The sequence below is a fragment of the Leopardus geoffroyi genome, chromosome B1, assembly GCF_018350155.1.
Source record: "Leopardus geoffroyi isolate Oge1 chromosome B1, O.geoffroyi_Oge1_pat1.0, whole genome shotgun sequence".
NCBI classification, from domain to species: Eukaryota; Metazoa; Chordata; class Mammalia; order Carnivora; family Felidae; genus Leopardus; species Leopardus geoffroyi.
Genome location: NC_059327.1, coordinates 202,070,692 through 202,083,990, shown reverse-complemented (window position 1 = coordinate 202,083,990; position 13,299 = coordinate 202,070,692). Strand labels below are relative to the sequence as shown.

Genomic DNA, 13,299 nt, shown 5'->3' with positions numbered 1-13,299 from the left:
CTGCACAAGGGCACAGGGGAGCCCTGGCAGGTTCCACCATTTCCTGCATTACTGCTGCCTCGAACCATCACCCTGGATGCCTCCCAGGCCCCCCCCCCCAGCCCAGACTCAGCCAGGCTCCCCCAAACCTGCCCCTCCCCCATATTCTCCTTCTCTTCTATGTCTCTGCCGTCCGGCCAACAGCCGCCCCTGCCAGGGACCTGGAGATCACCCCCCATTCTTGGCCCCTGGGCTCCCAGAAGAGCTCAGCCCCTGCCCCCGAGACCCCACGTGGCTTCCTGCCTGGACAGCACCTCCAGCCCTGTCCCCAGCCTTTATTCCACTGCTCAGACCCCCACGGCGACGGTCTGCCCGCGTGAAGGTGCGTGTCAGGTCTGTGACTCCCCAGCAATGGCCTGTGCACCAGGTACAACACCTGCTAAATGGAGCTCTGTGTCCAGCCGGTCAGGCTGGCTGGAAGGCCACCCCTCTGTGTGTCTCAGAACTCCTCTGGGGTGGGGGGCAGAGATCTGGCACATCGGGAGGGGGGCGTCTCCGTGGAATGGGGGTGGAATGTGCCAGGCCTCCGCATCCTTACCTGCCGCCAGGTGTGCCCGCAGTCGGACGTGATGTACATCTCCTCCTTATACTCCACCAGCTGCGAGCCCAGGTTACCTGGTCCGGAACAGGGGCAAGGTCGCCCTTGGGGTCAGCCAGCCTTACCAAGGTCTGTGCCCGGACAAATCCCCCCGCGAGAGTTACGTGTGCCCCGGGTCTAGCTCTCTCACACCCAAAGCCACCCAAAGAGAGGGTGTGCCCCTCTCTGCACTCTCCCTACACTGACCCGCCTGTGGAACCTCTATGCTTGGGCCCTGGGTCCCAGTCTGTGCAGTGAAGGATTCGCTTTGCCCAAAGCCAGCCAGCCTCACAGCTCCGGCAGGGCCCGGGTGCAGGCGGGACCCAGGCACTCGCGGCGTCCAAGGGGTTGAGTGTACAAGAATACGCGTGGGCTGCTGATCAGGGACTGGCGAAAAAGGACGTGCTCCAGGTGGGCCGGCATGGGGTCGGGGTGGCCCCCGACCGGCTTTAAGCTGGGGCAGGGCACAGCTGGGTTTGCATCTGGAGGCAGCCCCTCGGGGGGCTGGCTGCAGGGGCGACCAGAAGTCCGGCAGCGTGGGGCAGTACAGGTGAGAGGCACGGTAGGCACAGAGGAGGGGCTCATTAAATATCTGTTGAGTGGACGTTTGGAGGGTGGTGTGAAGGGGCCACCAAACCAACTGGGCCGCCAGGAAGTGCCCCTTGGCCGTGGTTCACGTGAGCCCAGTACCAGGCTGGCTGATGGGTCACCACCCTCAAGGCCGTCTACAGGCTCAGACTGAATCCTGGGGTGGTGCCACGGTGGGAAGACGCCCCGCTCAGTGTCCACGCCAACCCCAGCTTACGGATGAGGAAACGGTCCAAATGGGCTCCCACGGAGGGAACAGTATCCACCTCACAAAGCGCAGGTGCCAGGAAGGTCATGGTGGCCTCTGGGCTGAGCCCAGCCTGCCCCAGACAGTCCCCTGGGAAGGGCTGGAATGAGCAGATTTTCCAATGAGCTGGAGCTGGCAGGCCTCCGCTCTGCCCCTGTGGTCTTGGCAAGGACCAAGGGTGACAGCCCCCAAGACGATGGGGACCTGAGGTGATGCTGAAGCCCTTTGGACTCCTGCCTGGAGCCCCAGAGGCCCTTGCCTGGGTGACTCATACGTCACTCTCAATTTGCAGCATTATTTACGGGGCACTCTCGGGACTATCTCATCCAGAGTCAAGTACAGATGTCAGTGGAAAATTCCAAAGGGAATGGATTGTCTTCAGATGAGTGAAAGTGAGTCCCAACCAGAGTGGTGAGGGGTTGTTTGCTTGCTATCTTTCCTGAGGTCCAACCAAGCACCAATGCATCCGTCCAACCATCCGTCCATCCATCATCCATCCATCTGTCCGTCATCCATCCATCTGTCCATCTATCCATCATTGATCAATCAACGGATTGATCCATCCATCCATCCATCCATCCATCCATCATCTGTCCATCATCCATCCATCTGTCCGTCATCCATCCATCTGTCCATCTATCCATCATTGATCAATCAACTGATTGATCCATCCATCCATCCATCACCTGTCCATCCGTCCATCCATCCCTCCACCCATCCATCCATTATCCACCTGTCCACCCATCCATCCATCATCCTGTCTGTCCATCCGTCCATCCATCATCCATCCACCCATCTGTCCATCATCCACCTGTCCGTTCACCCATCCATCATCCCTCCAGCCTCACATTTCTCTTCTTCACCAATTCCACTCACTCTTCCATTCCTGCACTTATTTGACAGCATTTCTGGCCACCTGCTGTCTGTCGAGCCTTGTGCAGAGCTGAGGGAGGTCCGAGATGAATGAACCATGGCCCCTGCTCCCAGAGAGCTCTCAATCCAGCAGGGGAAGAAGCATGCCCTGCAACCGCAGGCTGAGCCAGGATATCTAGAAGCCCGAGGGATTGTAAAGGCAGACAGGGGACGGCTGATGGACCCGGGAAGGAAGGAGACTCCTGAAGGCAGTGGCCTCCGAGCTGTGCCCGGAGAGACAAATGTGCTCTGCCCAAGGGAGGAGGAAAGGCCGTGCCAGGCGGAGGGGACGCCCGGTCGGCAGCGTGGAGGCGGGAAGGGGCACGACGAGGGAGGGGCAGAGGGGCAGGTGCCGAACCCGGTGTCCTCCCCCGTCTGGCAAACGAACGGTGCTGAGAAATGGCCACGGGATGAGTGAAACGAGCCAGCTAGACAGATGAGCGGGATGACGGGGATATTATCTCCGCTGCATTCCAGATGCCAACAGGCGTGCTGGGACGCACGGGAGCCGCGGTGAATGTGGCCGTGTCAGCACTACTCAGCAGGCAAACCCCGGTCTGTAATTTCGGCTGTGCACGTGTCTGTCTTTCAAGGGACGCTGTCTGCTTTCCATGCTCCGTCTACCAGAGCTTTCAGGCTGCCAGTCACCTAACAGACACCGGGGACAAATAAAGGGACATTCACGGAATGTGTCCCCAGGCTGTCAGCGCAGAAGGGCCTGCAGAATCCCGGAGGCGGTGCCCTCATTTTACAGGTGGGGAAACTGAGGTCCAGGGATGTGACTAAGAGAGAGGCAGGGAGGTCGGGAGGGAGGGAGGCTGCCTTGGGCCACCCTCCTTGGGCGTGGCCTGTTGGAGGCCACCTCCAGATCCTCATTGCTTTCTTGGGCAGCCAGGAAGCTCATTCCGGGGTTTTGAGGCCTTTGAGCCACAGATACATTTAAAATTGTGCCTTTTGTATTTTGGTCAAGAATTTGGGGATTCAGCCAATCAGGACAGTGCTTTTGAGGGGCTGGGAGGCAGGAGTGCCCTGGGGGCTTCCCCTCCAGTAAGGAGCCTGGGTTGGCTTCCTGAGTGACACCCAGCAACCTGGAGCTTCCTGGGAGAGGGGGATGGGGAGTGACCTCTCAGGGCTGGTGCAGCAGTTAAGAGCTCAGTGCCTGGGTGGAGGAAAGGCCTGTCCAGGACAACTGCCAGCATGAAGAACATTCCCTCGTTTTCCCTTCCTTCCTATCAGTGGTACCCAGGGCTCCCACCCCCATGGGAGCCGGCGGGAGCAGGCAGGGCTGTCCCAGTGCTGGGTGCCGGAGGGCACATAACCCTGCACCTTACAAGGAAAATATGATGCCAGCCACTACCTGGCAATACACGTTCGAAACACATGCTTTCCATTTTGAAAGAACTCAAATAATCCTTATTTTAGGCCTTGTTCTATCAGTGCACTTGTACACATCCCCGAAGGAGGCTCTGGTTTACGGGTGTAGACAGGCATGTGCCCAGTCTATGCTTTGATTTTTTTGCTCATGTTAGTTGCATGGGTCTCTCTCCCCGACTAAACTAGAACCTTCTTCAGGGATCAATACATGTCAGCCATGACACAAATCATTCTCCCATCCATCCATCCATCCATCCGTCCATCCATTTATCCATCCATCCATCCATCCTTCCATCCACGCATGCATCCATCCATCTTTCTGTTGATCCACTCACCATTCCGTGATCAGTCCTATCTGGCCATCTAACTGTCCACTCTTTCCTCCACCCACCTATTCATTCACCCATCCTCCATGGCTCACCCGTCCCATCCTTCAGTTGGCCATCCATCCATCCATCCACCCATTTTCCCACACAGCAGCACGTATCTCGTGCCCACTGTGGGCCACGCGTTCACCCCCTGGGCTGTGCCATGATTGCTGAGCTTCCTGGAGACACTGCCCCCTGCCCCCAACAGTCACACCAAGGACCCAGGCCCATGGCCATCCAGGTCTACCCGTGAGAGCGTCCCTCAGGCAGTGATGGCTCCTCCTACCTGCGCCCATGATGAGGCCCGGGGCAGTGTCTTTGGTGTGCACGGTGCCCGACACGTAGGGGTTGTCTGCCCATCGCAGGTGCAGGTGGAGGTGGCAGTCCGGCTGTAAGGGAGGGAAGGGAGCCAAAGTCAGCACTTGGGTGGGAGAAGCGTTCCGAGGAAAGGTAGGATTGAGGCTTATCAGGTGGGAAGGCAGGGCCAGGAGCACCTCAGAGGAGGGGATGGAGGGCAGGAAGGAGGCTCTGAGGCTGATCAGGGGGTGGAGACCAGCAGGTCCGGGTTGACCCGGCTTGTGGATGAAGCCAGTCAGGCTTCTCCAGGGGAGGGTTCTCCCAGCACGAGAGCACTCCCAACATGCAGTGGGCATTCCCACGTGTGGTGCCAGGTCATGGAATGTGACTCCTGGAGCCTGCTCAGCCCATGGCCACATCCATCCATCCATCCATCCACCCATCCATCCATCCATCCTCCATCCATCTATCCATCTGTCCATCCATCCATCTACCCATCCATCCATCCATCCATTCATCTATCCATCCACCCATCCATCCATCCATCCATCCCCACCCACACCCATCCATCCATCTATCCAAACACCCATCCACCATCCATCCATTCATCCATCCATCCATCATCTGTCCATCTGTCCATCACCCACCATCCATCCATCCCCACCCACATCCATCCATCCACCCATCCATTCATTCATCTGTCCATCCACCATCTATCTATCCATCCATCCATCCACCCACCCATCCATTCATTCATCTGTCCATCCACCATCTATCTATCCATCCATCTACCCATCCATCCATCCAACCATCTGTCCATCCACCATCTATCCATTCATCCATCCATCCGTCCATCCACTATCTATCCATCCAGCCACCCATCCATCCATCCCACCCACATCCATCCATCCATCCATCCATCCATCCCTTCATCCATCCATCCATCCATCCACCCATCCACCCATCCACCCATCCACCAGCCATCCATCATCTGTCCATCTGTCCATCATCCATCCATCCATCCATCCATCCATCATCTGTCCATCTGTCCATCACCCACCATCCATCCATCCCCACCCACATCCATCCATCCACCCATCCATTCATTCATCTGTCCATCCACCATCTATCTATCCATCCATCCATCCGTCCATCCATCCATCCATCCATCCTCCATCCATCTATCCATCTGTCCATCCATCCATCCACCCATCCATCCATCCATCCATCTGTCCATCCACCATCTATCCATTCATCCATCCATCCGTCCATCCACTATCTATCCATCCAGCCGCCCATCCATCCATCCTTACCCACATCCATCCATCCATCCATCCATCCATCCATCCCTTCATCCATCCATCCATCCACCCACCCATCCATCCATTCATCCATCTATCCATCCACCCATCCACCCATCCACCAGCCATCCATCATCTGTCCATCTGTCCATCATCCACCATCCATCCATCCATCCAGAGCCACAGTAGCCCAGGCACCAGATAATGGCTGTAACACACCCTCAGCCCTGTGCCTTCTGTGAAGAGCCCACTGGCAAGCATCAGTGGGCACCCTGAGGGCGGCCCTGGGGGGTGCCCTGGCTGGAGGGGCAGTAAAACCTGTTGTAATAATAATTTCAGTGGCAACTCTCATCGGCTGACAGCTGCCTCTGTTGCCAGCATCGAGCTTAGCACCACATGAGGTGTGGGTCACTGACACTCTCCACATCCCCCACTCCCATCCCCATTTCACCAGTGGGGAAACTGAGGCAGAGAGCATTTAAGCAACACACCCAAGGGCAGTGGTGGAGCTGGGGCGACGACCCAGGCTGCTTGGATCCAGTGTCCACACTCTGAGCCTGCATTGTCTCCCCAGGGTCACTGAGCCAGGAGCCTCCCAGAAGCAGGAGCAGGAACAGACCCCTTACCCTCTCCTGTCTCCTGGCTGCCTGCACCCCAGCTCACCCCTGGGCGGGACTGGGGGTCCGGGGAGAACAGACGAGCTGAGAAGGATGTGCTCCGTGGACTGTGGCCTCCCTGAGTCTCCCCAGGCCACAGAGGCTCAAGGCCACACTCTTGCCCACAGCCCTCTGGCACCCCCATGACAGAATACAGAGCCACAGGACAAGGTCCCAGGTCTCTGCATAGCACCCTCCAGGGCGCCAGAGGCTGCAACGGGCAGTGACTTAGGCATGCACCAGGGGTTGCCTGCACAGAGGCCTCCGACATCAGTTTCCTCTCTCATCCCTCTCGAAGGCTGAGAGGTGACAGGGTCTGGGGTCTAGCCAGCTGAGCCGACCTTGACACACAGGAGACGGAGGAGGAGGGCCACCAGAGCTCCCGTCACACATCAGAACTCAAATGGGTTCTTGGGTTAAAGACTCGGGCGGCAACCTTCCTGGAGTCCCAGTTTGGGCATTCCACAGGCCTGGAATATGTGGGACCACAGGAGGGGCTGGGTTTTGAGTCCTTGTACCCCCTGAAAGCTGTGTGACTCTGGAAAAAGTGCCCAGTGTCTCTGAATCTCCGTTTCTCTACTTCACAGGATTACTGGATTAACACAGCACAGCTTTTGGAGAGAACGTCGGGGTCCAGCCCTCCCCCTGGACAAGGTTTTGCTTAATTGCTTACTTATAAGAAAAGTAATCGTTTCTTTGGCCTTCTTTACTTCCTAGAAAAATCTCCAGTTTAGAAATACCGTGGAACTGAGCACTCAGGGATCCAAATTCTAATTTAGACACCGCTAATTGGGACTACATCACCCCACCTGCTGACCTCTGTCTGAGATGCTTCGTCTCATCCTTGTATGTTTTGGGGCACTTTCTTCTGGCCACGGACTGAGCACATTTTAGATTATCCTTAGTTAAAAGTGAAACACCGACCCGGGTCAGGCGGCACCAGGTGGCAGCCCCAGGGCCCGGTCCAGTTGGGACCAGGCTCCCTTGTCTTTGCTGGGCCCTTAAAGATGTGTGAGCTGTGCCACAGGCAGCGTGATCATTCGTGCGAGATGCCCAGGCCAGGGGTCTATGGAGACAGGAAGCAGACCAGCGGCGGCCAGGGGCTGGGCTTGGGTGGGGGGGGGGCGAGGGGTGGGGACCGGGTCCTCTCTGGGGCGACGTTTGCTCTAGAATGGGCTGTGGTGACGGCCGCACGTCTCTGTGAGTAGACAGAAAACCCCTGACCCGTGTACTTTAAGTGGGTGAACCGTATGGTGTGTGAGTTATTTGTCCCCAAAGCTGTAAAAAAGAAAAGGGAAAGGTGACGAGTTGAGCGCGGGCCCCTCCCCTCTGCAGAAGTCCACTTTGGTAGCCGATCTGGTGCTGGCGTCCCTCCCGACGGAGACCCGGGGGCCCGCGCTGAAGGTGAGCGCGAGTCAGAGTCAGTGGAGGAGAGCCCCGTGCCGTCCAGGAGCGCGGGGGATGGGTCGAACGGACGAACCCGCCCCCCTCACACCAGTGTGCTAAGACTTTCCCAGTTCGGGTTTCCCCCTGACTCCTTGTGCCTGAAGAGCAGACTGGTGAGGGGGTATGGTGAGACCACTCAGTTCTCTCCCCCTCCCCATCTGGTGACCAGACACACGGGGCAGGGACATGCCTGCGACGTCTGCAGGCAGGGCGGCTCCCAGGGGGAGAAGAGAGTTCTAAGTCAGAAGAAAAAGGTGTTTCCAACGTCACTCATCATCAGGGAAGGACAAATCAAAACCACACTGAGATACCACCTCGCACCTGTCAGAACGGCTAGCATGAACAACTCAGGCAACAACAGATGTTGGCGAGGATGCGGAGAGAGAGGATCTCTCTTGCACTGCTGGTGGGAATGCAAGCTGGTGCAGCCGCTCTGGAAAACAGTACGGAGGCTCCTCAAAAAACTAAAAACAGAACTACCCTACGACCCAGCAATCGCACTACTAGGCATTTATCCACAAGATACAGGCGGGCTGTTTCCAAGGGACACACGCACCCCCATCTTTAGAGCAGCACTATCGACAATAGCCAAAGTATGGAAAGAGCCCAAATGTCCATCGATGGATGAATGGATAAGGAAGATGTGGTATATATATACAACAGAGTATTACTTGGCAATGAAAAAGGATGAAATCTTGCCGTTTGCAACTACGTGGATGGAACTGGAGGGTATTATGCTCAGTGAAATTAGTCAGAGAAAGACAAATATCATATGACTTCACTCATGTGAAGACTTTAAGAGACAAGACAGATGAACATAAGGGAAGGGAAGCAAAAATAATCTAAAAACAGGGAGGGGGACAAAACAGAAGAGACTCGGTTACGGGAGGGGTTGGGGGAGGGGGAGGGGCTAAATGTGCGAGGGTCACCAAAGAGGGCACTTGTGGGGATGGGCACTGGGTGTTATACGTAGGGGATGAATCGTTGGGTTCTGCTCCTGAAATCATTATTGCACTATATGCTAACTGGGATGTAACTTACAGAGAAATAATAACACTACTAATAAAATTCAATTAAAAAAAAGAAGAAGAAAAAGGAGCCTCACCAGGGACGTGGCAGAGAAGGGGAAGTAGCCCGAGGTTCCCCGGTGGGCCAGGAGGGCCTCGCCGGGCTGCCACCAGGCCTGCCCACGTCCCCCGAGGCACTGTGCACACAATATCACCGTGCGCAGGGAGCAGAGCGCAACGGCAGAGGCACCGTCTCGGAGAAGCCGGCTGCCTCTCCCTCCCGCCCGCCAGCGGACTACCCTGGAGGCTGGGTACTTGTCTGGGCCTAAAGGGGGACACTCCTCGGGGTTCCGTGCGGCCAGCTGTGGCCCACAGGATGCTGGCAGGTGCAGGCAGAGCTGGGGTCCCCTTCGGAGCCCCGGAGGGCCTGCTGACGAATGTCTTTCAGCCGGTCCTGGAGCTGCTGTGTGTGGGGGGGGCTCTGCTCGTGTCCGACAGCTTGAGACAAGGCCTTACAACAGCCCTCCAGCCGCGTCTGGACTGAGCTGATGGAGGGCTGGGTGGGCGGGGAGAGGCAGAACCGTGGGGGGCCGACCCCGGGGCGCTCAGACACCCTGAGGTCAGAGACGGGCCGGGGCGGGAGACTCCAAGGGGAGGCTGGTGTCACAGGAGTCCCGTTCTGCTGAATGTCCCGTCCTGGGGGAGGTGGGCCCAGGTGCCCGCGGGGGCTTGGGTGGGTGTGAGGCGGGCCACGCAGGGAGGACCATGGGGACCCCCGGCTCCCCATCCTCAGCGCCTTTCGTGACTCAGCCCCAGGTCTGAGAAGGGCTGCAAACCTACTGGGCTTTCATTCTGAATTAAGGTGTGAACAGATTCAAAACTCCTCCAAATAGGCGTTCTCCGGAAATAGATCTGATGGTGCCATCCCTCTGTGTAAGGCGTCCCCGTCCCGGCAGGGAAACCTTCCCCGCAGAGCCCTGGGATGGCCCCGGGGGCGGGGGGGGAGGGCTAGTGACCCAGAGTTAGGACAAATCACACATGTGTCAGCGTCCCTATGATGACTCTTTCACGGCATCTACGCTAAGATTGTCAGGGAAAATGCCCGATTACTGCTATTTCTGGGTGATATGGTTACGGCTGTTCCTCGTCCCTCTGTTCACACATCTCATGAAGGTGATCTCCTGGCCGCGCTGCGCAGCCGCAGACGAGACTCTATTCTTGGCAAAAACTTGCTTTGACGGATTAATATGGCTTAACTTTGCTGATGATGACAACACAGAAATGAGCCCTTCACGGCAATCCTGTCTCAGAAGAGTTTGCACAAGCGGCAGGGAATGCATCTTCCACACGGGTCCCAGGGGCTATTCTGCTCCTGTACCAGCGGGGAGGGCATCGTCGGGGGCTGAGCGCAGGAGGTGAAGGGCAGCCCAGGCCTGGGCTCACGGGACGTCCCCGCCAGGCTGAGGCTGCTGCCCCGGGGGACCTCGGGACGTCAGCGTCCCCAGGTAGAGGAAGGACCCGATTCTGCCTGGGCTGTGTCCACACCATGTCCAGTGGGGCGGGGGGCCTACCATATTCAGAGGCCCTGCAGAGATCTGGACAGGATGTGTTTGGGGTGTTGATGTCTTCTAAACAGAATGTGTCTTCAAACAGGATGTGTTTGGGGTGTTCTGTCTTCTAAACAGAACAGGGGCGCCAGGGTGGCTCAGTCGGTTTGAGCGTCTGACTCTTGATTTCAGCTCAGGTCATGATCCCAGGGTCATGGGATAGAGCCTCGCAGTGCTGGGGGCTCTGTGCTGAATACGGAGCCTTCTTAAGATTCCTTCTCTCTTTCTCTGTCTTTCTCTCTCTCTGTGCCTCTGCTCCTCTCCCCTGCTTATGCTCTCTCTCTCTCTTTAAAAAAGAATAATCATCAAATACCAGAAATGCACCTTACACATAGTAGGTACCCGTTTATCTTTGTTGAAAGAACATCCTTGTAAAATAGACACCGTCATTCTTTCCGTGCAGAGAGGACAGAGCTACAGAAGGCCTCGGGCACCCCCAGAGCGCAGTCCCTACCTGCAAAGGACCTACAGTCAGGGCCAGGGGAAGACAGAGGAGCGAGTATGCCCAGTGGAGGCTTCTCAGTGGAGGGAGTATCCGGGCAGGGTTTTCAAGTGTCAATAGGGTGTTCTTCTTGCTGGACGAAGAAAAGGAAGAAGGCATTCCAGGCTACAGGACGGCGTGGGAAGGGGGGCGGTCCAAAAAGGATGGGATGTGCTCTGCCTCTCCAGCCTGCTCCCCACCAGAGACCGTGCATTGTTCTCTCTCGTCCTCCCCACGAGGCCCAGGCACCGATTTTTATCATCTTGTTTCCTTTTTCAACAGAGGCACCGACTGACAGAGGCACCTGGCCGGAGGCTGCAGCCCTGTGCTGCTCTAACTCCAGACCGCCCCCCACTCCCCCGCTGGGGAAGGCCCGGGTGCGGGTGGCGGTGGTGAGCTCCCCAGGGAGCGAGGAGAGGCAAGTCTGCGGGGCGCCGAGCAGCCCGTCACTCAGGCCAGGCCCCGTAGCACACCATCTGTCCAGCCTCACAGACACGGGCCCGCGTGCTGCCCGCATCTCCCGGTGGCCAAGCGGGACAGCCTCCGCTGGTATTTATGGGACGGGCACCCCCGGAATAGCAGGACCGGCCTGGAGCTCACAACATCTGGGCGGTGGCCCTGGCCCACCCCCACGGGGGTGAGCTCCCCGGTCCTACGTGCCGGCCCGTCTACTCAGCAGGTGTCTGCTCACTTTCCTGCACCTCGGCCACGGCCATGAGAGTGTGCCGGGGCCGGTCCCGGGAGGAGGAGGCCAGATACAGGGAGCAGACCACCTCTGAAATCAACCAACCCCCACATTTGTGAGGGGGCCCTGCCAAGGTGCACAGAGCGCGTGGCTGAGCCCAGCCCGGAGCTGAAGAATGCAGGATTGTCTCTGGCCGCTTGTTACGCAGCCGTGTGGCACTAAGTGCTGACTAATGCATCTTCCCTCTCCGACGTCCAGCTAAGCCTCCAGTAAAACAAGGGGCTCCCCTGGCCCCTCTCCGCGACGCCCAGAGAAGCCCGTGGTTCCCATCTCTCAGATGGGGCCCTCCCCGGGACGCCCAGGGCCCCTTCAGGGACGACTTGTGCCCACCCCGGGGAGGGTGTGGGATGGGAGAGGGACTCACAGGCTCACAGTTGGTTGGTTTTCCGTTCATGTCCGTGCTGGGTGGCCTCAAGCGGTCCCAGTCGCGGCCCTTATTGTAGGTTATAAGTGTCACCACCTTCCCATTGGTTTTTTGGTTTGCCAGGAAGACTCCTTTCACCCCTCGGACCTGGGACAGCAAAACGAGAAAAGTCATGAACACCTGCCCAGAGCCCTCTGACAACAGAGCATCCACCGTGAGCCAGCCTCTCGCCGAGAGCTCTGCCCGCGGGGCCTCACTTCTCACCCAGAGCTGAGGCTGACCGGGCACGCTCCGGAGGTGAGGGGGGCCCAGGGGGCAAGGACCCAAGACCGTGGCCCGAGCTTCGACCGGAAGCCAGTTCTGTCCGACCCCAAAGCCTGGCTGCTTCCCAGCCCGGACACCAGCCATCAGACAGTGAGCAGAGCTTGGGTCTTACCACGCCTGCATATCACTGTCACCCCATCTCCACCCCAGAGCTCCTGATTTGGAGCCCCTGCCTCTCTCCCACTGGACCCGCAGGGCCTGGGCCAATGCCCCTGCTCTGGGCATTCCCCCGGCCTCCCTCCGCTCAGCCCCACACGGAAATGCCAGGGAGTGAGGACGGGGGTCTGTGCTCAGCCCTCCCGCCCTGGCCAGGGGCTCCAGTTCCCCTTGTCCCCTTTCTCAGAGTCTCCAGAGAGCCCATGCACTGGCCCAGACACACCCAACAGTCGGCTACTGATTTGGCCCATAAGGAACGTCAAATATCAGTAATCGCCTACAGTCAGCCTCCTGGCCGCACAGAGACGGCCTCTTCCCAAAAGTTCCCTGCACACGGGGTCTCGGCCCATGGCTACGGAGACCCCACACCCCGGCCCGGCGGGGTTCCTTGGAGCTTCCCGTGTGCCTGGGGCTGTTTCTGCCCATACATGTGCAGGACATCGGTCTTTCTCAAGGTGAGCCTGAGAAAACGGAGCCTCGGGGAGGCCGAGGAATACACTTATGTTGCAGTCACGACACATAGTGGGCGTCTTGTCTGTGGCGGGAGCTCGGTGTGAACCCCCCACAATCCCCAGGGTCGGCGCTCCCCCACCCCAGCGCACAGGCCCGCCAGGTGCCCCACGCGTGGGGAGGACACAGGAGGAACGACAGACGAGCGAGTGGCGGCTGCACCTCCCGCCCCTGCTGTGACAGAGCGACACAGGCTGAGGGGCTCGAAATAACTTCATCAGGTCTCGGTTGTGGAGGTCGGAAGTCCAACACGCGTCTCCCTGGGCTAACGTCAAGGTGGCGGTGTGGCCGGGCTGGCTC

The 13,299-nt window shown here is 58.2% G+C and overlaps 1 protein-coding gene across 1 annotated transcript in view; it reads right to left on the bottom strand.

Moving 5' to 3' along the window:
• SORCS2 (sortilin related VPS10 domain containing receptor 2) overlaps positions 1-13,299 on the bottom strand; it is a 463,121-nt gene that overhangs the window by 38,694 nt on the left and 411,128 nt on the right. Inside the window, 3 exon segments of the mRNA XM_045474649.1 lie at positions 578-654; positions 4,392-4,494; positions 12,010-12,156. Of these exon segments, the coding sequence (XP_045330605.1) occupies positions 578-654; positions 4,392-4,494; positions 12,010-12,156 (327 nt within the window).